Source organism: Oncorhynchus gorbuscha, linkage group LG10 (assembly GCF_021184085.1).
Source record: "Oncorhynchus gorbuscha isolate QuinsamMale2020 ecotype Even-year linkage group LG10, OgorEven_v1.0, whole genome shotgun sequence".
Classification (NCBI taxonomy): Eukaryota; Metazoa; Chordata; class Actinopteri; order Salmoniformes; family Salmonidae; genus Oncorhynchus; species Oncorhynchus gorbuscha.
In genome coordinates this window covers 644,667-669,666 of record NC_060182.1, presented here as the reverse complement: position 1 = coordinate 669,666, position 25,000 = coordinate 644,667, and the positions used below count along the sequence as shown (strand labels likewise).

The 25,000-nt window shown below is 43.9% G+C and overlaps 1 protein-coding gene across 1 annotated transcript in view; it reads left to right on the top strand.

The window, feature by feature from the left end:
- LOC124045442 (plasma membrane calcium-transporting ATPase 3-like) overlaps positions 1–25,000 on the top strand; it is a 461,204-nt gene that overhangs the window by 410,478 nt on the left and 25,726 nt on the right. The window contains exons 13-15 of the mRNA XM_046364731.1: positions 13,967–14,088; positions 14,172–14,259; positions 16,235–16,341. Of these exons, the coding sequence (XP_046220687.1) occupies positions 13,967–14,088; positions 14,172–14,259; positions 16,235–16,341 (317 nt within the window). The remainder of the gene's footprint in view (positions 1–13,966; positions 14,089–14,171; positions 14,260–16,234; positions 16,342–25,000) is intronic.

Here is a 25,000-nt window from a genome sequence, read left to right as displayed (position 1 = left end):
TGAAACAGGACGATGCCTGGCTATTGAGACAGGCGTAGCTATTAAAACAGGTCTGGCTATTGAAACAGGCCTGGCTATTAAAACAGGCCTGGCTATTGAAACAGGCCTGGCTATTAAAACAGGCCTGGCTATTAAAACAGGCCTGGCTATTGAAACAGGACTGGCTATTAAAACAGGCCTGGCTATTAAAACAGGCCTGGCTATTTAAACAGTCCTGGCTATTTAAACAGGCCTGGCTATTGAAAAAGGCCTGGCTATTAAAACAGGCCTGGCTATTTAAACAGTCCTGGCTATTTAAACAGGCCTGGCTATTGAAACAGGCCTGGCTATTGAAACAGGACTGGCTATTAAAACAGGCCTGGCTATTTAAACAGTCCTGGCTATTTAAACAGGCCTGGCTATTGAAAAAGGCCTGGCTATTAAAACAGGCCTGGCTATTTAAACAGTCCTGGCTATTTAAACAGGCCTGGCTATTGAAACAGGCCTGGCTATTAAAACAGGCCTGGCTATTGAAACAGGACTGGCTATTAAAACAGGCCTGGCTATTAAAACAGGCCTGGCTATTTAAACAGGACTGGCTATTAAAACAGGCCTGGCTATTTAAACAGTCCTGGCTATTTAAACAGGCCTGGCTATTGAAAAAGGCCTGGCTATTAAAACAGGCCTGGCTATTTAAACAGTCCTGGCTATTTAAACAGGCCTGGCTATTGAAACAGGCCTGGCTATTAAAACAGGCCTGGCTATTGAAACAGGACTGGCTATTAAAACAGGCCTGGCTATTAAAACAGGCCTGGCTATTTAAACAGTCCTGGCTATTTAAACAGGCCTGGCTATTGAAAAAGGCCTGGCTATTAAAACAGGCCTGGCTATTTAAACAGTCCTGGCTATTTAAACAGGCCTGGCTATTGAAACAGGCCTGGCTATTGAAACAGGACTGGCTATTAAAACAGGACTGGCTATTAAAACAGGCCTGGCTATTTAAACAGGCCTGGCTATTTAAACAGGCCTGGCTATTTAAACAGTCCTGGCTATTTAAACAGGCCTGGCTATTGAAACAGGCCTGGCTATTAAAACAGGCCTGGCTATTGAAACAGGACTGGCTATTAAAACAGGCCTGGCTATTGAAACAGGCCTGGCTATTTAAACAGTCCTGGCTATTTAAACAGGCCTGGCTATTGAAAAAGGCCTGGCTATTAAAACAGGCCTGGCTATTTAAACAGTCCTGGCTATTTAAACAGGCCTGGCTATTGAAACAGGCCTGGCTATTGAAACAGGCCTGGCTATTGAAACAGGACTGGCTATTAAAACAGGCCTGGCTATTAAAACAGGCCTGGCTATTTAAACAGTCCTGGCTATTTAAACAGGCCTGGCTATTGAAAAAGGCCTGGCTATTAAAACAGGCCTGGCTATTTAAACAGTCCTGGCTATTTAAACAGGCCTGGCTATTGAAACAGGCCTGGCTATTAAAACAGGCCTGGCTATTAAAACAGGCCTGGCTATTTAAACAGGCCTGGCTATTAAAACAGGCCTGGCTATTAAAATAGGCCTCGCTATTAAAACAGGCCTGGCTATTAAAACAGGCCTTGCTATTAAAACAGGCCTGGCTATTAAAACAGGCCTGGCTATTGAAACAGGCCAGGCTATTAAAACAGGCCTGGCTATTAAAATAGGCCTGGCTATTAAAACAGGCCTGGCTATTAAAATAGGCCTCGCTATTAAAACAGGCCTGGCTATTAAAATAGGCCTCGCTATTAAAACAGGCCTTGCTATTAAAACAGGCCTTGCTATTAAAACAGGTCTTGCTATTAAAACAGGCCTGGCTATTAAAACAGGCCTGGCTATTAAAACAGGCCTTGCTATTAAAACAGGTATTGCTATTAAAAACAGGCCTGGCTATTAAAACAGGCCTGGCTATTAAAATAGGCCTCGCTATTAAAAAAGGCATGTATTTGTTTTTATGGTATATGGTGTTTTTATGGTATATTTAAGCCATGCGGCCCGAGGGGGTGTGGTATATAGACAATATACCACGGCTATGACCTGTTCTAACGTACGACGCAACGCGGAGTACAGCCCTTAGCCGTGGCATATTGGCCGTAGACCACTAATCCCAGAGGATTTAATTCGAACAGTAAAAAAATAAATGTTTGTCATACCCATGGTATACAGTCTGATATACCAAGGCTGTCAGCCAATCAGCATTCAAGGCTCGAACCATCCAGTTTATAATGTATTATGTGTAACTCTGTTAAAATGTGTTGAAACTATTCTATTACGGCGGTGAAGAGGTTGGGCAAGTAACTGAAAGGTTGCTGGTTCGTATCCCTGAGCCGACTATGTGAACAGTCTGTAGATGTGCCCTTGAGCAAGGCACTTAAACCTAGTTGCTCCTGGAAGTCGCTCTGCTAAATGACTGACAGGGTTAACATAAATGTCTGTTAGGACCGTGTGTGTGTGTAGCTGGCATCACCCACAGCAGCTAAATATTATGACGACCAGGAGACAACATCAACACAGCCAGGGCCATAGCAGCTAAATGTTATAACCATGTTATAACCACCAGGAGACAACATCAACACAGCCAGGGCCATAGCAGCTAAATGTTATAACCATGTTATAACCACCAGGAGACAACATCAACACAGCCAGGGCCATAGCAGCTAAATGTTATAACCATGTTATAACCACCAGGAGACAACATCAACACAGCCAGGGCCATAGCAGCTAAATGTTATAACCATGTTATAACCACCAGGAGACAACATCAACACAGCCAGGGCCATAGCAGCTAAATGTTATAACCACCAGGAGACAACATCAACACAGCCAGGGCCATAGCAGCTAAATGTTATAACCATGTTATAACCACCAGGAGACAACATCAACACAGCCAGGGCCACAGCAGCTAAATGTTATAACCACCAGGAGACAACATCAACACAGCCAGGGCCACAGCAGCTAAATGTTATAACCATGTTATAACCACCAGGAGACAACATCAACACAGCCAGGGCCATAGCAGCTAAATGTTATAACCACCAGGAGACAACATCAACACAGCCAGGGCCATAGCAGCTAAATGTTATGACCACCAGGAGACAACATCAACACAGCCAGGGCCATAGCAGCTAAATGTTATAACCACCAGGAGACAACATCAACACAGCCAGGGCCACAGCAGCTAAATGTTATGACCACCAGGAGACAACATCAACACAGCCAGGGCCATAGCAGCTAAATGTTATAACCATGTTATAACCACCAGGAGACAACATCAACACAGCCAGGGCCATAGCAGCTAAATGTTATAACCATGTTATAACCACCAGGAGACAACATCAACACAGCCAGGGCCACAGCAGCTAAATGTTATAACCACCAGGAGACAACATCAACACAGCCAGGGCCACAGCAGCTAAATGTTATAACCACCAGGAGACAACATCAACACAGCCAGGGCCATAGCAGCTAAATGTTATAACCACCAGGAGACAACATCAACACAGCCAGGGCCATAGCAGCTAAATGTTATAACCATGTTATAACCACCAGGAGACAACATCAACACAGCCAGGGCCATAGCAGCTAAATGTTATGACCATGTTATGACCACCAGGAGACAACATCAACACAGCCAGGGCCATAGCAGCTAAATGTTATAACCATGTTATAACCACCAGGAGACAACATCAACACAGCCAGGGCCATAGCAGCTAAATGTTATAACCACCAGGAGACAACATCAACACAGCCAGGGCCATAGCAGCTAAATGTTATAACCATGTTATAACCACCAGGAGACAACATCAACACAGCCAGGGCCATAGCAGCTAAATGTTATAACCACCAGGAGACAACATCAATACAGCCAGGGCCATAGCAGCTAAATGTTATGACCACCAGGAGACAACATCAACACAGCCAGGGCCATAGCAGCTAAATGTTATAACCACCAGGAGACAACATCAACACAGCCACGGCCATAGCAGCTAAATGTTATAACCACCAGGAGACAACATCAACACAGCCAGGGCCACAGCAGCTAAATGTTATAACCACCAGGAGACAACATCAACACAGCCAGGGCCACAGCAGCTAAATGTTATAACCTAAATGTTATAACCAGGAGACAACATCAACACAGCCAGGGCCATAGCAGCTAAATGTTATAACCACCAGGAGACAACATCAACACAGCCAGGGCCATAGCAGCTAAATGTTATAACCATGTTATAACCACCAGGAGACAACATCAACACAGCCAGGGCCATAGCAGCTAAATGTTATGACCATGTTATGACCACCAGGAGACAACATCAACACAGCCAGGGCCATAGCAGCTAAATGTTATAACCATGTTATAACCACCAGGAGACAACATCAACACAGCCAGGGCCATAGCAGCTAAATGTTATAACCACCAGGAGACAACATCAACACAGCCAGGGCCATAGCAGCTAAATGTTATAACCATGTTATAACCACCAGGAGACAACATCAACACAGCCAGGGCCATAGCAGCTAAATGTTATAACCACCAGGAGACAACATCAACACAGCCAGGGCCATAGCAGCTAAATGTTATGACCACCAGGAGACAACATCAACACAGCCAGGGCCATAGCAGCTAAATGTTATAACCACCAGGAGACAACATCAACACAGCCAGGGCCATAGCAGCTAAATGTTATAACCACCAGGAGACAACATCAACACAGCCAGGGCCATAGCAGCTAAATGTTATAACCATGTTATAACCACCAGGAGACAACATCAACACAGCCAGGGCCATAGCAGCTAAATGTTATAACCACCAGGAGACAACATCAACACAGCCAGGGCCACAGCAGCTAAATGTTATAACCATGTTATAACCACCAGGAGACAACATCAACACAGCCAGGGCCACAGCAGCTAAATGTTATAACCATGTTATAACCACCAGGAGACAACATCAACACAGCCAGGGCCATAGCAGCTAAATGTTATAACCACCAGGAGACAACATCAACACAGCCAGGGCCATAGCAGCTAAATGTTATAACCATGTTATGACCACCAGGAGACAACATCAACACAGCCAGGGCCATAGCAGCTAAATGTTATAACCATGTTATAACCACCAGGAGACAACATCAACACAGCCAGGGCCATACCAGCTAAATGTTATAACCACCAGGAGACAACATCAACACAGCCAGGGCCATAGCAGCTAAATGTTATAACCATGTTATAACCACCAGGAGACAACATCAACACAGCCAGGGCCATAGCAGCTAAATGTTATAACCACCAGGAGACAACATCAACACAGCCAGGGCCATAGCAGCTAAATGTTATAACCATGTTATAACCACCAGGAGACAACATCAACACAGCCAGGGCCATAGCAGCTAAATGTTATAACCACCAGGAGACAACATCAACACAGCCAGGCCATAGCAGCTAAATGTTATGACCACCAGACAACATCAACACAGCCAGGGCCACAGCATAACCATGTTATAACCACCAGGAGACAACATCAACACAGCCAGGGCCATAGCAGCTAAATGTTATAACCACCAGGAGACAACATCAACACAGCCAGGGCCATAGCAGCTAAATGTTATAACCATGTTATAACCACCAGGAGACAACATCAACACAGCCAGGGCCATAGCAGCTAAATGTTATAACCACCAGGAGACAACATCAACACAGCCAGGGCCATAGCAGCTAAATGTTATAACCATGTTATAACCACCAGGAGACAACATCAACACAGCCAGGGCCATAGCAGCTAAATGTTATAACCATGTTATAACCACCAGGAGACAACATCAACACAGCCAGGGCCATAGCAGCTAAATGTTATAACCACCAGGAGACAACATCAACACAGCCAGGGCCAGGAGACAACATCAAATGTTATAACCATGTTATAACCACCAGGAGACAACATCAACACAGCCAGGGCCATAGCAGCTAAATGTTATAACCACCAGGAGACAACATCAACACAGCCAGGGCCATAGCAGCTAAATGTTATAACCATGTTATAACCACCAGGAGACAACATCAACACAGCCAGGGCCATAGCAGCTAAATGTTATAACCATGTTATAACCACCAGGAGACAACATCAACACAGCCAGGGCCATAGCAGCTAAATGTTATAACCATGTTATAACCACCAGGAGACAACATCAACACAGCCAGGGCCATAGCAGCTAAATGTTATAACCTAAATGTTATAACCACCAGGAGACAACATCAACACAGCCAGGGCCATAGCAGCTAAATGTTATAACCATGTTATCAACACACCAGGAGACAACATCAACACAGCCAGGGCCATAGCAGCTAAATGTTATGACCACCAGGAGACAACATCAACACAGCCAGGGCCATAGCAGCTAAATGTTATAACCACCAGGAGACAACATCAACACAGCCAGGGCCATAGCAGCTAAATGTTATAACCATGTTATAACCACCAGGAGACAACATCAACACAGCCAGGGCCATAGCAGCTAAATGTTATAACCACCAGGAGACAACATCAACACAGCCAGGGCCATAGCAGCTAAATGTTATAACCATGTTATAACCACCAGGAGACAACATCAACACAGCCAGGGCCATAGCAGCTAAATGTTATAACCACCAGGAGACAACATCAACACAGCCAGGGCCATAGCAGCTAAATGTTATGACCATGTTATAACCACCAGGAGACAACATCAACACAGCCAGGGCCATAGCAGCTAAATGTTATAACCACCAGGAGACAACATCAACACAGCCAGGGCCATCAACACAGCCAGGGCCAGCTAAATGTTATAACCATGTTATAACCACCAGGAGACAACATCAACACAGCCAGGGCCATAGCAGCTAAATGTTATAACCATGTTATAACCACCAGGAGACAACATCAACACAGCCAGGGCCATAGCAGCTAAATGTTATAACCACCAGGAGACAACATCAACACAGCCAGGGCCACAGCAGCTAAATGTTATAACCATGTTATGACCACCAGGAGACAACATCAACACAGCCAGGGCCATAGCAGCTAAATGTTATAACCACCAGGAGACAACATCAACACAGCCAGGGCCATAGCAGCTAAATGTTATAACCATGTTATAACCACCAGGAGACAACATCAACACAGCCAGGGCCATAGCAGCTAAATGTTATAACCACCAGGAGACAACATCAACACAGCCAGGGCCATAGCAGCTAAATGTTATAACCATGTTATAACCACCAGGAGACAACATCAACACAGCCAGGGCCATAGCAGCTAAATGTTATAACCACCAGGAGACAACATCAACACAGCCAGGGCCATAGCAGCTAAATGTTATAACCATGTTATAACCACCAGGAGACAACATCAACACAGCCAGGGCCATAGCAGCTAAATGTTATAACCACCAGGAGACAACATCAACACAGCCAGGGCCATAGCAGCTAAATGTTATAACCATGTTATAACCACCAGGAGACAACATCAACACAGCCAGGGCCATAGCAGCTAAATGTTATAACCACCAGGAGACAACATCAACACAGCCAGGGCCATAGCAGCTAAATGTTATGACCATGTTATAACCACCAGGAGACAACATCAACACAGCCAGGGCCATAGCTAAAGCTAAATGTTATAACCACCAGGAGACAACATCAACACAGCCAGGGCCATAGCAGCTAAATGTTATAAATGTTATAACCACCAGGAGACAACATCAACACAGCCAGGGCCATAGCAGCTAAATGTTATAACCATGTTATAACCACCAGGAGACAACATCAACACAGCCAGGGCCATAGCAGCTAAATGTTATAACCACCAGGAGACAACATCAACACAGCCAGGGCCATAGCAGCTAAATGTTATATGTTATAACCACCAGGAGACAACATCAACACAGCCAGGGCCATAGCAGCTAAATGTTATAACCATGTTATAACCACCAGGAGACAACATCAACACAGCCAGGGCCATAGCAGCTAAATGTTATAACCACCAGGAGACTAAATGTTATAACCACCAGGAAACATCAACACAGCCAGGGCCATAGCAGCTAAATGTATGACCATGTTATAACCACCAGGAGACAACATAACCTAAATGTTATAACCACCAGGAGACAACATCAACACAGCCAGGGCCATAGCAGCTAAATGTTATAACCACCAGGAGACAACATCAACACAGCCAGGGCCACAGCAGCTAAATGTTATAACCATGTTATGACCACCAGGAGACAACATCAACACAGCCAGGGCCATAGCAGCTAAATGTTATAACCACCAGGAGACAACATCAACACAGCCAGGGCCATAGCAGCTAAATGTTATAACCATGTTATAACCACCAGGAGACAACATCAACACAGCCAGGGCCACAGCAGCTAAATGTTATAACCACCAGGAGACAACATCAACACAGCCAGGGCCATAGCAGCTAAATGTTATAACCACCAGGAGACAACATCAACACAGCCAGGGCCATAGCAGCTAAATGTTATAACCACCAGGAGACAACATCAACACAGCCAGGGCCATAGCAGCTAAATGTTATAACCATGTTATAACCACCAGGAGACAACATCAACACAGCCAGGGCCATAGCAGCTAAATGTTATAACCACCAGGAGACAACATCAACACAGCCAGGGCCATAGCAGCTAAATGTTATAACCACCAGGAGACAACATCAACACAGCCAGGGCCATAGCAGCTAAATGTTATAACCATGTTATAACCACCAGGAGACAACATCAACACAGCCAGGGCCATAGCAGCTAAATGTTATAACCACCAGGAGACAACATCAACACAGCCAGGGCCATAGCAGCTAAATGTTATAACCATGTTATAACCACCAGGAGACAACATCAACACAGCCAGGGCCATAGCAGCTAAATGTTATAACCATGTTATAACCACCAGGAGACAACATCAACACAGCCAGGGCCATAGCAGCTAAATGTTATGACCATGTTATAACCAGGGCCCAGCTAAATGAGACAACATCAACACAGCCAGGGCCATAGCAGCTAAATGTTATGACCATGTTATAACCACCAGGAGACAACATCAACACAGCCAGGGCCACAGCAGCTAAATGTTATAACCACCAGGAGACAACATCAACACAGCCAGGGCCATAGCAGCTAAATGTTATAACCATGTTATAACCACCAGGAGACAACATCAACACAGCCAGGGCCATAGCAGCTAAATGTTATAACCATGTTATAACAACATCCAGCCAGGGAGACAACATCAACACAGCCAGGGCCATAGCAGCTAAATGTTATAACCATGTTATAACCACCAGGAGACAACATCAACACAGCCAGGGCCACAGCAGCTAAATGTTATAACCACCAGGAGACAACATCAACACAGCCAGGGCCATAGCAGCTAAAATGTTATAACCATGTTATAACCACCAGGAGACAACATCAACACAGCCAGGGCCATAGCAGCTAAATGTTATAACCACCAGGAGACAACATCAACACAGCCAGGGCCATAGCAGCTAAATGTTATAACCACCAGGAGACAACATCAACACAGCCAGGGCCATAGCAGCTAAATGTTATAACCATGTTATAACCACCAGGAGACAACATCAACACAGCCAGGGCCATAGCAGCTAAATGTTATAACCACCAGGAGACAACATCAACACAGCCAGGGCCATAGCAGCTAAATGTTATAACCATGTTATAACCACCAGGAGACAACATCAACACAGCCAGGGCCATAGCAGCTAAATGTTATAACCATGTTATAACCACCAGGAGACAACACAACATCAACACAGCCAGGGCCATAGCAGCTAAATGTTATAACCATGTTATAACCACCAGGAGACAACATCAACACAGCCAGGGCCATAGCAGCTAAATGTTATAACCATGTTATAACCACCAGGAGACAACATCAACACAGCCAGGGCCATAGCAGCTAAATGTTATAACCACCAGGAGACAACATCAACACAGCCAGGGCCATAAATGTTATAAATGTTATAACCACCAGGAGACAACATCAACACAGCCAGGGCCATAGCAGCTAAATGTTATAACCATGTTATAACCACCAGGAGACAACATCAACACAGCCAGGGCCATAGCAGCTAAATGTTGTTATAACCACCAGGAGACAACATCAACACAGCCAGGGCCATAGCAGCTAAATGTTATAACCACCAGGAGACAACATCAACACAGCCAGGGCCATAGCAGCTAAATGTTATAACCATGTTATAACCACCAGGAGACAACATCAACACAGCCAGGGCCATAGCAGCTAAATGTTATAACCACCAGGAGACAACATCAACACAGCCAGGGCCATAGCAGCTAAATGTTATAACCATGTTATAACCACCAGGAGACAACATCAACACAGCCAGGGCCATAGCAGCTAAATGTTATGACCACCAGGAGACAACATCAACACAGCCAGGGCCATAGCAGCTAAATGTTATAACCATGTTATGACCACCAGGAGACAACATCAGCTAAACACAGCCAGGGCCATAGCAGCTAAATGTTATAACCATGTTATAACCACCAGGAGACAACATCAACACAGCCAGGGCCATAGCAGCTAAATGTTATAACCACCAGGAGACAACATCAACACAGCCAGGGCCATAGCAGCTAAATGTTATAACCATGTTATAACCACCAGGAGACAACATCAACACAGCCAGGGCCATAGCAGCTAAATGTTATAACCACCAGGAGACAACATCAACACAGCCAGGGCCATATAAATGTTATAACCATGTTATAACCACCAGGAGACAACATCAACACAGCCAGGGCCATAGCAGCTAAATGTTATAACCACCAGGAGACAACATCAACACAGCCAGGGCCATAGCAGCTAAATGTTATAACCATGTTATAACCACCAGGAGACAACATCAACACAGCCAGGGCCATAGCAGCTAAATGTTATAACCACCAGGAGACAACATCAACACAGCCAGGGCCATAGCAGCTAAATGTTATAACCATGTTATAACCACCAGGAGACAACATCAACACAGCCAGGGCCATAGCAGCTAAATGTTATAACCACCAGGAGACAACATCAACACAGCCAGGGCCATAGCAGCTAAATGTTATAACCATGTTATAACCACCATGGAGACAACATCAACACAGCCAGGGCCATAGCAGCTAAATGTTATAACCATGTTATAACCACCAGGAGACAACATCAACACAGCCAGGGCCATAGCAGCTAAATGTTATAACCATGTTATAACCACCAGGAGACAACATCAACACAGCCAGGGCCATAGCAGCTAAATGTTATAACCATGTTATAACCACCAGGAGACAACATCAACACAGCCAGGGCCATAGCAGCTAAATGTTATAACCACCAGGAGACAACATCAACATCATAGCAGCTAAATGTTATAACCATGTTATAACCACCAGGGCAGCCAGGGCCATAGCAGCTAAATGTTATAACCATGTTATAACCACCAGGAGACAACATCAACACAGCCAGGGCCATAGCAGCTAAATGTTATAACCATGTTATAACCACCAGGAGACAACATCAACACAGCCAGGGCCATAGCAGCTAAATGTTATAACCATGTTATAACCACCAGGAGACAACATCAACACAGCCAGGGCCATAGCAGCTAAATGTTAGACAACATCAACACAGCCACCATGTTAACCATGTTATAACCACCAGGAGACAACATCAACACAGCCAGGGCCATAGCAGCTAAATGTTATAACCATGTTATAACCACCAGGAGACAACATCAACACAGCCAGGGCCATAGCAGCTAAATGTTATAACCACCAGGAGACAACATCAACACAGCCAGGGCCATAGCAGCTAAATGTTATAACCATGTTATAACCACCAGGAGACAACATCAACACAGCCAGGGCACCATAGCAGCTAAATGTTATAACCATGTTATAACCACCAGGAGACAACATCAACACAGCCAGGGCCACAGCAGCTAAATGTTATAACCACCAGGAGACAACATCAACACAGCCAGGGCCATAGCAGCTAAATGTTATAGCAGCTAAATGTTATAACCACCAGGAGACAACATCAACACAGCCAGGGCCACAGCAGCTAAATGACCACCAGGAGACAACATCAACACAGCCAGGGCCATAGCAGCTAAATGTTATAACCATGTTATAACCACCAGGAGACAACATCAACACAGCCAGGGCCATAGCAGCTAAATGTTATAACCATGTTATAACCACCAGGAGACAACATCAACACAGCCAGGGCCATAGCAGCTAAATGTTATAACCATGTTATAACCACCAGGAGACAACATCAACACAGCCAGGGCCATAGCAGCTAAATGTTATAACCACCAGGAGACAACATCAACACAGCCAGGGCCATAGCAGCTAAATGTTATGACCACCAGGAGACAACATCAACACAGCCAGGGCCATAGCAGCTAAATGTTATAACCATGTTATAACCACCAGGAGACAACATCAACACAGCCAGGGCCACAGCAGCTAAATGTTATAACCACCAGGAGACAACATCAACACAGCCAGGGCCATAGCAGCTAAATGTTATAACCATGTTATAACCACCAGGAGACAACATCAACACAGCCAGGGCCATAGCAGCTAAATGTTATAACCATGTTATAACCACCAGGAGACAACATCAACACAGCCAGGGCCATAGCAGCTAAATGTTATAACCATGTTATAACCACCAGGAGACAACATCAACACAGCCAGGGCCATAGCAGCTAAATGTTATAACCACCAGGAGACAACATCAACACAGCCAGGGCCATAGCAGCTAAATGTTATAACCACCAGGAGACAACATCAACACAGCCAGGGCCATAGCAGCTAAATGTTATAACCATGTTATAACCACCAGGAGACAACATCAACACAGCCAGGGCCACAGCAGCTAAATGTTATAACCACCAGGAGACAACATCAACACAGCCAGGGCCATAGCAGCTAAATGTTATAACCATGTTATAACCACCAGGAGACAACATCAACACAGCCAGGGCCATAGCAGCTAAATGTTATAACCATGTTATGACCACCAGGAGACAACATCAACACAGCCAGGGCCATAGCAGCTAAATGTTATAACCACCAGGAGACAACATCAACACAGCCAGGGCCATAGCAGCTAAATGTTATAACCATGTTATAACCACCAGGAGACAACATCAACACAGCCAGGGCCACAGCAGCTAAATGTTATAACCATGTTATGACCACCAGGAGACAACATCAACACAGCCAGGGCCATAGCAGCTAAATGTTATAACCACCAGGAGACAACATCAACACAGCCAGGGCCATAGCAGCTAAATGTTATAACCATGTTATAACCACCAGGAGACAACATCAACACAGCCAGGGCCATAGCAGCTAAATGTTATAACCATGTTATAACCACCAGGAGACAACATCAACACAGCCAGGGCCATAGCAGCTAAATGTTATAACCACCAGGAGACAACATCAACACAGCCAGGGCCATAGCAGCTAAATGTTATAACCATGTTATAACCACCAGGAGACAACATCAACACAGCCAGGGCCATAGCAGCTAAATGTTATAACCATGTTATAACCACCAGGAGACAACATCAACACAGCCAGGGCCATAGCAGCTAAATGTTATGACCACCAGGAGACAACATCAACACAGCCAGGGCCATAGCAGCTAAATGTTATAACCATGTTATAACCACCAGGAGACAACATCAACACAGCCAGGGCCATAGCAGCTAAATGTTATGACCATGTTATAACCACCAGGAGACAACATCAACACAGCCAGGGCCATAGCAGCTAAATGTTATAACCATGTTATAACCACCAGGAGACAACATCAACACAGCCAGGGCCATAGCAGCTAAATGTTATAACCATGTTATAACCACCAGGAGACAACATCAACACAGCCAGGGCCATAGCAGCTAAATGTGGCATCATCCATCCTGGAGAAGACTTCCTGTGTATCGACGGCAAGGAGTTCAACCGGCGAATTAGGAACGAGAAAGGAGAGGTGTGTATGTGGTTATGGGCAGGTCTGTGTGTGTGTGCATGTCTCTGTGTGCTAACTCCTCCCCCTGTGTGTATGATTGACAGGTCGAGCAGGAGCGGATCGACAAGGTCTGGCCTAAACTACGAGTCCTCGCTCGCTCCTCCCCCACCGACAAACATACACTAGTCAAAGGTGAGTCACACACACACACACACACACACACACACACACACACACACACACACACACACACACACACACACACACACACACACACACACACACACACACACACCAGTGCCATTCAAGACGAGGAAGGACCATTTGTTTTTAGTTAGCATGGCCTTATTCCTATTACGGCATATTGGATGACTGTCATTCATATTCCATTCACTCAGTGTAACATCCATAGGTTGGGCCCTTACGTGAGGATCAAATTGGCCCTTTAACCCATCATGAGGTTGGGCCCTTACGTGAGGGTCAAATTGGCCCTTTAACCCATCATGAGGTTGGGCCCTTACGTGAGGGTCAAATTGTCCCTTTAACCCATCATGAGGTTGGGCCCTTACGTGAGGGTCAAATTGGCCCTTTACCCCATCATGAGGTGGTTAAATCCTAGCCTACAAATTACCATTTATACGGGAGATGCATAGGTTGAGAGACAAAATGGACTAATCAAGGTGTTAGACAGTATCACTGTTTCCATTAACTTGTCCAGTGTCCTTGTAGACAATATCAATATCAAGTGTCAATAGCCTACTAGGGGGTGTTTCCATGTAATTATCTGGTATCAATAGTCTACTAGGGGGTGTTTCCATGTAATTATCTGGTATCAATAGTCTACTAGGGGGTGTTTCCATGTAATTATCTGGTATCAATAGTCTACTAGGGGGTGTTTCCATGTAATTATCTGGTATCAATAGTCTACTAGGGGGTGTTTCCATGTAATTATCTGGTATCAATAGTCTACTAGGGGTGTTTCCATGTAATTATCTGGTATCAATAGTCTACTAGGGGTGTTTCCATGTAATTATCTGGTATCAATAGTCTACTAGGGGTGTTTCCATGTAATTATCTGGTATCAATAGTCTACTAGGGGCGTTTCCATGTAATTATCTGGTATCAATAGTCTACTAGGGGTGTTTCCATGTAATTATCTGGTATCAATAGTCTACTAGGGGGTGTTTCCATGTAATTATCTGGTATCAATAGTCTACTAGGGGGTGTTTCCATGTAATTATCTGGTATCAATAGTCTACTAGGGGGTGTTTCCATGTAATTATCTGGTATCAATAGTCTACTAGGGGGTGTTTCCATGTAATTATCTGGTATCAATAGTCTACTAGGGGGTGTTTCCATGTAACTATCTGGTGTCAATAAAAGCCGGTGGACATAATTTCCTCACACCAATTATTTTTATAAATGTTGTGGTTGAAGTGTTTTCGTTGCCCATTTAGACAAATTGTGTATTAATAAATTGCTTACAGCCTGTGTGCTCACACCTACCTGTTTCATGTCTCGGGTAGCCTGTGAAAGTCAGCATTGATAGAATGCAGTAATTGACTAATATTTGCCATATTCTAGTAATTCTCATGTGTCAACGTATCGCCACGGTCTGTGGTCGCCATGGTGAAACGTACCCTCCTGTAGATGTGATATAATTGGATGGTGAAACGTACCCTCCTGTAGATGTGATATAATTGGATGGTGAAACGTACACTCCTGTAGATGTGATATAATTGGATGGTGAAACGTACCCTCCTGTAGATGTGATATAATTGGATGGTGAAACGGACCCTCCTGTAGATGTGATATAATTGGATGGTGAAAGTTGCCCTCCTGTAGATGTGATATAATTGGACGGTGAAACTTGCCAGCCAACCAGAAAAACAAGGTGAAGCAATTCAGGCATTGTTGGAAGTCAGGACAATCATAATTGTTTAAACTGTAGAAATAATGATTTGCAAGCAGAAGGCATTCAGAATTAAATGTGGAGTGGAATATATAGTTATGTGATGACAGTATTTGACATGACTAATTTATTCTAAAAACATTATAATTTGTTGTAATAAAGTTAGATTTTTTTTTAATCTAAGGGATCATTTTGTTGTCCATCTTTAGAACTTGTTTACCAACAGATCATTACTGTATATCAATGTGTGTTCAGGCATCATGGACAGCACTGTGTTGGAGCTGAGGCAGGTTGTCGCGGTAACCGGAGACGGGACAAACGACGGGCCGGCACTGAAGAAGGCAGACGTGGGCTTTGCCATGGTAACGCCCTGCTCAACGTATTATGGGTTGTCACTGCTGAGACACTGTAATATTATGAATGGAAAACACTAGCTTGTATTAAAGATGCATCTATAGGCACTTTTCAATGTGCAATGGAGCAGAATGATCTGTTTGCCCTTTTTAAAACTGGTTGAATGGCTGTTTTCACCCTGTTGGCACCAACAATTTACTACAGATTAGATTCATTACACAGTGAACAAGTTATCTTGCCTCCAACCAAAGTCATTTGAATTTTGAATAATTTAGTCCAGACCATTTTTGACTTTGAAATGAAAAATGTCAGTGTTGATAAATGTTTTGGGGTTCTGTCTAGTTGTAAATCAAACATATATACTTGTGAAGTTCTTTCAATTTTAGAAGAAATAGTGACTTGTGCAAAGAGGCCAATATATTTGACCTCACCTGTACTTAAGCTCTTAAACTCTCTCTCTCTCTCTCTCTCTCTCTCTCTCTCTCTCTCTCTCTCTCTCTCTCTCTCTCTCTCTCTCTCTCTCTCTCTCTCTCTCTGTATCTCTCTCTCTCTCTCTCTCTCTGTCTGTCTCTCTATCTCTCTCTCTCTCTCTCTCTCTCTCTCTCTCTCTCTCTCTCTCTCTCTCTCTCTCTCTGTCTCTCTCTCTCTCTCTCTCTCTCTCTCTCTCTCTCTCTCTCTCTCTCTCTCTCTGTCTCTCTCTCTCTCTCTCTCTCTCTCTCTCTCTCTGTATCTCTCTCTCTCTCTCTCTCTCTCTCTCTCTCTCTCTCTCTCTCTCTCTCTCTCTCTCTCTCTCTGTTAACATTTCCAAAGCAAGAGAAGTATATAGTAAACAAAAGTGAAATAAACAATACAATTTGAACAGTAAATATTATACTCACAAAAGATCCCAAATAATAAAGACATTACAAATGTCATATTATGTCTATATACAGTGTTGTAACGATGGCCCCAGACCTGAAGGAGATCACAATTCACTTCAGTATCTTAGATAAATCTGAAATTGCTACAACTATTTAAAAACAGATTTTAACTTTAATATACACAGGGGTGGCCAAAGTAATGTTTTGTAGAGTGACGCTCAGCCGAATGACTGTCAGTTGTTATATTGATGTGCTCTGACATAGATCAAATGAAGGAATCTCCATTTCAAGGAAACCTCAACCATGGTTAAAGTACAAAAGGGAAACTAAATAAACATGGTGTTTGTTCTTCACTGGTTGCCCTTTTCTTGTGGCAACAGGTCACAAAACAGGTCACAAATCCTACTGCTGTGATGGCACACTGTGGTATTTCACCCAATAGATATGGGAGTTTATTGAAACTTTCTTTTCAAAATCTTTGTGGGTTTGTGTAATCTGAGGGAAATATGTGTCTCTAATATGGTCATACATGTCTCTCTCACCCTCTCTCTCTTTGGTTTTGTCTCTCCCTCGTTCTTCATATTTCTCTCTGTTTATCCCTATCAATACCTCTTCTCTCTCCAGGATATAGAAGGTATTAAACAATAGATCCAAGATGGCGTAGCAGTCAGACGTCTTTGTCTTGTCTTGTCCGATGTATATATATTTTTATATATTTTTCTTCGCAAACCTTTTCATATTTTTCCTAAACCTTGAAAATACTCTCCTGCAACCCGCCTCACCCAATATGGCGTGGATCTTTTAAATTTTTTAAAAAGTATTTATATTTCCCTCCGAACTGGAATCCCTCAACTGAAGCTACCATATTAGTCAGCTAACCACTGCTAGCAGTCATCAGCTAGCCTTTAGCTCGGAAAGCTCTCGCCAGTTCGTAAAAGGCGTTTCAAACCAGAACATACCGGACCTATACTGCCGGTACGGTGCACGGAACCCCGCCGATCTTTCACAACTGGAAAACCGACATAATCTGCCCGAGGATTCCAACAGGCCCCTCAGGTGCGACGTCCCCTGAAGGCCCATTCAGCTAACCACAGCCTGCTAGCTATCTATAGCATATTGGACTGTTAGCTGATCCACCGGCCAGTTTCTTGGAACACTATACCCAATTGGACCCCTCTGCTACTTGGAACCCTATTTATTCCACGACTGGTCTATCGACGTCACCGCACGAGGAGTCAAAAACAGACTTTCCCGCATCGCAACGTCCCTCTAAGGCCTTTCTGCTAGCTTGCTAACCCCGGCCTGCTAACTGCTAGCTCGCTAGCCCCGGCCTGCTAACTGCTAGCTTTCTAGCCCCGGCCTGCTAACTGCTAGCTTGTTAGTCCCAGCCTGCTAACTGCTAGCTTGCTAGCCCCGGCCTGCTAACTGCTAGCTTGCTAGCCCCGGCCTGCTAACTGCTAGCTTGTTATCCCCGGCCTGCTAACTGCTAGCTTGTTAGCCCTGGCCTGCTAACTGCTAGCTTGTTAGCCCTGGCCTGCTAACTGCTAGCTTTCTAGCCCCGGCCTGCTAACTGTCTGAATCGCTGTGTCCCCAGTCAGCCCAACCACTCACTGGACCCATATGTTCACTTGGCTACGCATGCCTCTCTCTAATATCAATATGCCTCGTCCATTACTCTCCTGATTAGTGATTACTGTCTTATTTGACTGTAGAGCCTCTAGCCCTGCTCAATATGCCTTAACCAACCATGTTGTTCCATCTCCTACATATGCGATGACATCACCTGGTTTAAACGTCTCTAGAGACTATATCTCTCTCATCATTACTCAATGCCCAGGTTTACCTCCATTGTACTCCCATCCTACCTTACCTTTGTCTGTACATTATGCCATGAAACCATGCTATTGTTACCAGAAACCTGCTCCTTTTACTCTCTGTTCCGAACATGCTAGACAGCCAGTTCATATAGCATTTAGCCGTACCCTTATCCTACTCCTCCTCTGATCCTCTGGTGATGTGGAGGTTAATCCAGGCCCTGCAGTGCCTATCTCCACTCCCACTCCCCAGGTGCTCTCTTTTGTTGACTTCTGTAACAGTAAAAGCCTTGGTTTCATGCATGTTAACATTAGAAGCCTCCTCCCTAAGTTTGTTCTATTCACTGCTTTAGCTCATTCTGCCAACCCGGATGTCTTAGCCGTGTCTGAATCCTGGCTTAGGAAAACCACCAAAAACCCTGAAACCTCAATCACTAACTATAACATTTTCCGCCAAGATAGAACTGCCAAAGGGGGCAGTGTTGCAATCTACTGCAAAGGTAGCCTGCAGAGTTCTGTCTTACTATCCAGGTCTGTACCAAAGCAATTCGAGCTTCTACTTCTAAGAATTCACCTTTCCAGAAACAAGTCTCTCACCGTTGCCGCTTGCTATAGACCATCTTCTGCCCCTAGCTGTGCCCTGGACACCATATGTGAATTGATTGCCCCCATCTATCTACTGAGCTCATGTTGCTAGGTAACCTAAACTGGGACATGCTTAATGGCCATCCTACAATCTAAGGTTGATGCCCTCAATCTCACACAAATTATCAATGAACCTACCAGGTACATCCCCAAATCTGTAAACATGGGCACCCTCATAGACATCATCCTACCTAAACTCGCCCTTCAAATACACCTCTGCTGTTTTCAACCACCAAGATCTCAGTGATCACTGCCTCATTGCCTGCATCCGTAATGGGTCTGCGGTCAAACGACCACCCTCATCACTGTCAAACGCTCCCTAAAACACATCAGCGAGTAGGCCTTTCTAATCGACCTGGCCCGGGAATCCTGGAAGGACATTGACCTCATCCCGTCAGCAGAGGATGCCTGGTTATTATTTAAAAGTGCCTTCCTCACCATCTTAAATATGAGTGCTCCATTGAAATCATTTAGAACTAGGAATAGATATAGTCCTTGGTTCACTCTAGATCTGTCTGCCCTTGACCAGCACAAAAACATTCTGCATTAGCATCGAATAGGCCCCGTGATATGCAACTTTTCAGAGAAGTTAGGGACCAATATACACAGGCAGTTAGAAAAGCAAAGGCTAGCTTTTTCAAACAGAAATTTGCATCATGTAGCTCTAACTCCAAACAGTTCTTGGACACTGTAAAGTCCATGGAGAATAAGAGCACCTCCTCCCAGCTGCCCACTGCACTGAGGCTAGGAAACACTGTAAAGTCAATGGAGAATAAGAGCACCTCCTCCCAGCTGACCACTGCACTGAGGCTAGGAAACACTGTAAAGTCCATGGAGAATAAGAGCACCTCCTCCCAGCTGACCACTGCACTGGGGCTAGGAAACACTGTCACCACCGATAAATCCACCATAATTGATCATTTCAATAAGCATTTTTCTACGGTTGGCAATGATTTCCACCTGGCTACCCCTACCCGGTCAAAAGCCCTGCACTCCCCACAGCAACTCACCCAATCCTCCCCCATTTCTCCTTCACCCAAATCCAGATAGCTGATGTTCTGAAAGAGCTGCAAAATCTGGACCCTTCAAATCAGCCGGGCTAGACTATCTGGACCGTCTCTTTTTAAATTGATCTGCCGAAATTGTTGCAACCCCTATTACTAGCCTGTTCAATCTCTCTTTGTATCGTCTGAGATTCCCATAGATTGGAAAGCTGCCACAGTCATCTCCCTCTTCAAAGGGGGAGACACTCTAGATCCAAACTGCTACAGACCTATATCTGGCCTACCCTGCCTTTCTAGGGTCTTCGAAAGCCAAGTTAACAAACAGATCACCGACCATTTCGATTCTCACCGTACCTTCTCTATGCAATCCGGTTTCCGAGCTGATCATGGGTGCACCTCAGCCACGCTCACGGTCCTAAACGGTCTCATAACCGGCATCGATAAGAGACATTACTGTGTGGCCGTATTCATCGACCTGGCTAAGGTTTTCGACTCTCAATCACAACATTCTTATTGGCAGACTCGATAGCCTTGGTGTCTCAAATGATTGCCTCGCCTGGTTCACCAACTACTTCTCTGATAGAGAGTTCAGTATGTCAAATCGGAGGGTGTGTTGTCCGCACCTCTGGCAGTCTCTATGGGGGTGCCACAGGGTTCAATTCTCGGGCCAACTATCTCTCTGTATACATCAATGATGTCGCTCTCGCTGCTGGTGATTCGTTGATCCTCCTCTACGCAGACGACACCATTCTGCATACCTCTAGCCTTTGTTTGGACACTGTGTTAACTGACCTCCAGATGAGCTTCAATGCCGTACAACTCTCCTTCCATGGACTCCAACTGCTCTTAAACGCTAGTAAAACCAAATGCATGCTTTTCAACCGATCGCTGCCTGCACCCGCATGCCCGACTAGCATCAACTCTCTTTCCAACTGCTCTTAAATGCAAGTAAAATATAAATGCATGCTCTTCAACCGATTGCTGCCCGCACCTTTCCGCCTATCCAGCATCAATACTCTGGACGGTTCTGAATATGTGGACAACTACAAATACCTAGGGGTCTGGCTAGACTGTAAACTCTCCTTCCAGACTCATATTAAACATCTCCAATCCAAAATTAAATCTAGAATCGGGTTCCTATTTTGCAACAAAGCATCCTTCAATCATGCTGCCAAACATACCCTCGTAAAACTGATCATCCTACCGATCCTCTACTTCGGCGATGTCATTTACAAAATAGCCTCCAACACTGTACTCAACAAATTGGATAATAGTCTATAACAGTGCCAAAGCCCCATATACTACCCACCATTGCAACCTGTATACTCTCGTTGACTGGGCCTCGCTTCATACTCGTCACCAAACCCACTGGCTCCAGGTCATCTACAAGTCTCTGCTAGGCAAAGCCCCGCATTATCTCAGCTCACTGGTCACCATAGCAGCACCCACCCGTAACACACGCTCCAGCAGGTATATTTCACTGGTCACCCCCAAAGCCAATTCTTCCTTTGTCCGCCTCTCCTTCCAGTTCTCTGCTGCCAATGACTGGAACGTACTGCAAAAATATCTCCCTCACTAGCTTTAAGCACCAGCTGTCAGACCAGATCACAGATCACTGCACCTGTACATAGCTCATCTGTAAATTGCCCATCCAACTACCTCATCCCCATACTGTATTTATTTATTTATTTATCTTGCTTCCTTGCACCCCAGTATCTTTACTTGCACATTCATATTCTGCACATCCTACCATTCCAGTGTTTAATTGCTATATTGTAATTACTTTGCCACCATGGCCTATTTATTGCCTTACGTCTCTTATCCTACCTCATTTGCACATGCTGTATATAGATTTTTCTACTGTATTATTGATTGTATGTTTGTTTATCCCATGTGTAACTGTGTTGTTGTTTGTTTCGAACTGCTTTGCTTTATTCTTGGCCAGGTCTCAGTTGCAAATGAGAACTTGTTCTCAACTAGCCTACCTGGTTAAATAAAAGTGAAATAAATTAAATTCCCTCTCCAGGATATAGCCGGTATTAAACCATACCTCTTCTCTCTCTGCAGGGTACATCCGGTATTAACCTCTCTGGGATATGTGGGATGGCAACAGCCAACAGCTAGTGAAATTGCAGGACGCTAAATTCATAACAACAGAAATCCCATAATTAAAATTCCTCAAACAAACAAGTATTTTACACCATTTTAAAGATAAACTACTTGTAAATCCAGCCACAGTGTCCAATTTCAAATATGCTTTACGGCGAAAGCACACCAAACGAATAAATGTGTGTTTTGTTCGATAAAGTTCATCTTTATGTCCAAAAACCTAATTTGAAATTGGTGTGTTATGTTCAGAAATGCATTGTCTCAAACAAACATCCGGTGAAAGTGCAGAGAGCCACATCAAATTACAGAAATACTCATCATGAACATTGATAAAAGATACAAGTGTTATGCTTGGAATTATAGATAAACCTCTCCTTAATGCAACTGCTGTGTCAGATTTCCAAAAGGCTTTACGGCGAAAGCACACCTTGCAATTATGTTAGGTTAAAACCTGTTGACGGTACAGGTTCCCCAAGGGGTACCACACCCCCCCGCTCAACTGAAACAGTGGCGCACAGAATGCAAAAATATTCTTAGAAATATTTAACCTCCACACATTAACAAGTCCAATAGCTCAAATGAAAAATAAACACCTTGTTCATCTAGCCAACGTGTCAGATTTCTAAAATGTTTTACCGCAAAAACATAGCACATATTTATGTCAAACCACCACCAAAGACACAGACGATATACAGCCATTATGTCGAATAAAAGATGCAATCACAAACGCAGGATTAAAATTAAAATAATTCACTAACCTTTTGAAAATCTTCATCAGATGACAGTAATAGGACATGTTACACAGTACATTTATGTTTTTTTCAATAATATGCAATTTATATCCATAAATCTCCGTTTACATTGACGCCATGTTCAGAAAATTCTCAAAAATGTCCGGAGAAATTATAGATAGCACCGCCAGATAACAGAAATAAACATCATAAACTTTGACTAAATATACATGTTCTACATATGGTTAGAAAGATACACTGCTTCTTAATGCAACCGCTGTGCCACATTTATTTTTAACGTTACAGAATTAGTTCACTATGTAATAATCTGAGACGGAGCTCAGACGTAAGCAATATTTCTCCGCTATGTTGGAGTCAACAGAAATACAAAATTACAACATAAATATTCCCTTACCTTTGATGGTCTTAGATCAAAATGTAGTGGAAGGAGTCATACTTACCTAATATAACGTTTGGTTTCAGTTCGTGTGCCTTTATAGTAGCATATGCTATGAGTTCCAGCTGAAATGCATCCAAAATTACTTCTGGTCCCGAACAGTTGCGCATCAAAACTTCAAAATTACATATTATATGTCGACTAAACTGGCCAAACTAAGTGCAGAATCAAGCTTTAGGATGTTCTAAACGTACAAAACAATTCTCAAATCTATCGGACAAACGTGCTTCTTCTGAGGCATTCTGGAACAAAGGAAGGCCTGTCCTAAATGCGCACTCTAGTCTCCAGGTATTTTCTCGCAACATCCACTCTTTCGCCTCCCAAAGGGTCAAAACTCACGGGATTTGCACAATTAAATGCTGTACTGAATGAGGACATCTAGTGGAAGACATAGAAAGTGTCTCCAGATCCATAGCTGGTTGGGCAGGGTGGGGGCGATGACATCAAAGTTGCCCCAAGTTTCAGGCTCCCAAAAATAGTTTGGGAGATTGCCTACCCTGTGAGTTCTGCTATACTTACAGACATCATTCAAACGGTTTTAGAAGCTTCAGAGTGTTTTCTATCTAATAATAATTATTATATGCATATATTAGCAATTTTGGACAGATTTTTTTTCAGTTTACTATGAGCACACAATTCATCCAAAGGGGGCAGTATTCTGCTGAGCCCTAACAGGTTATTAGCACCTAGCCACAGAAAAACATACAGACAATTTTAAAGGAAGGAGAGGTGTCACAAAAGTGAGACATAGCATTATAAATATTCACTTACCTTTGATGATATTCATCAGAATGCACTCCCAGGAATCACAGTTCCACAATAAATGTTTGTTTTGTTTGATAAAGTCCATAATTAATATCCAAATACCTCCTTTTTGTTCGCGCGTTTAGTTCAAACATGTCAAACGATGTATAGAATCAATCTTTAGGATGTTTTATCATAAATCTTCAATAATGTTTCAGCCGGACAATTCCTTTGTCTTTAGAAATGCAATGGAACGCAGCTAACTCTCACAGGCATGCGCCAGACGCTCTCATTCTCTCCCCC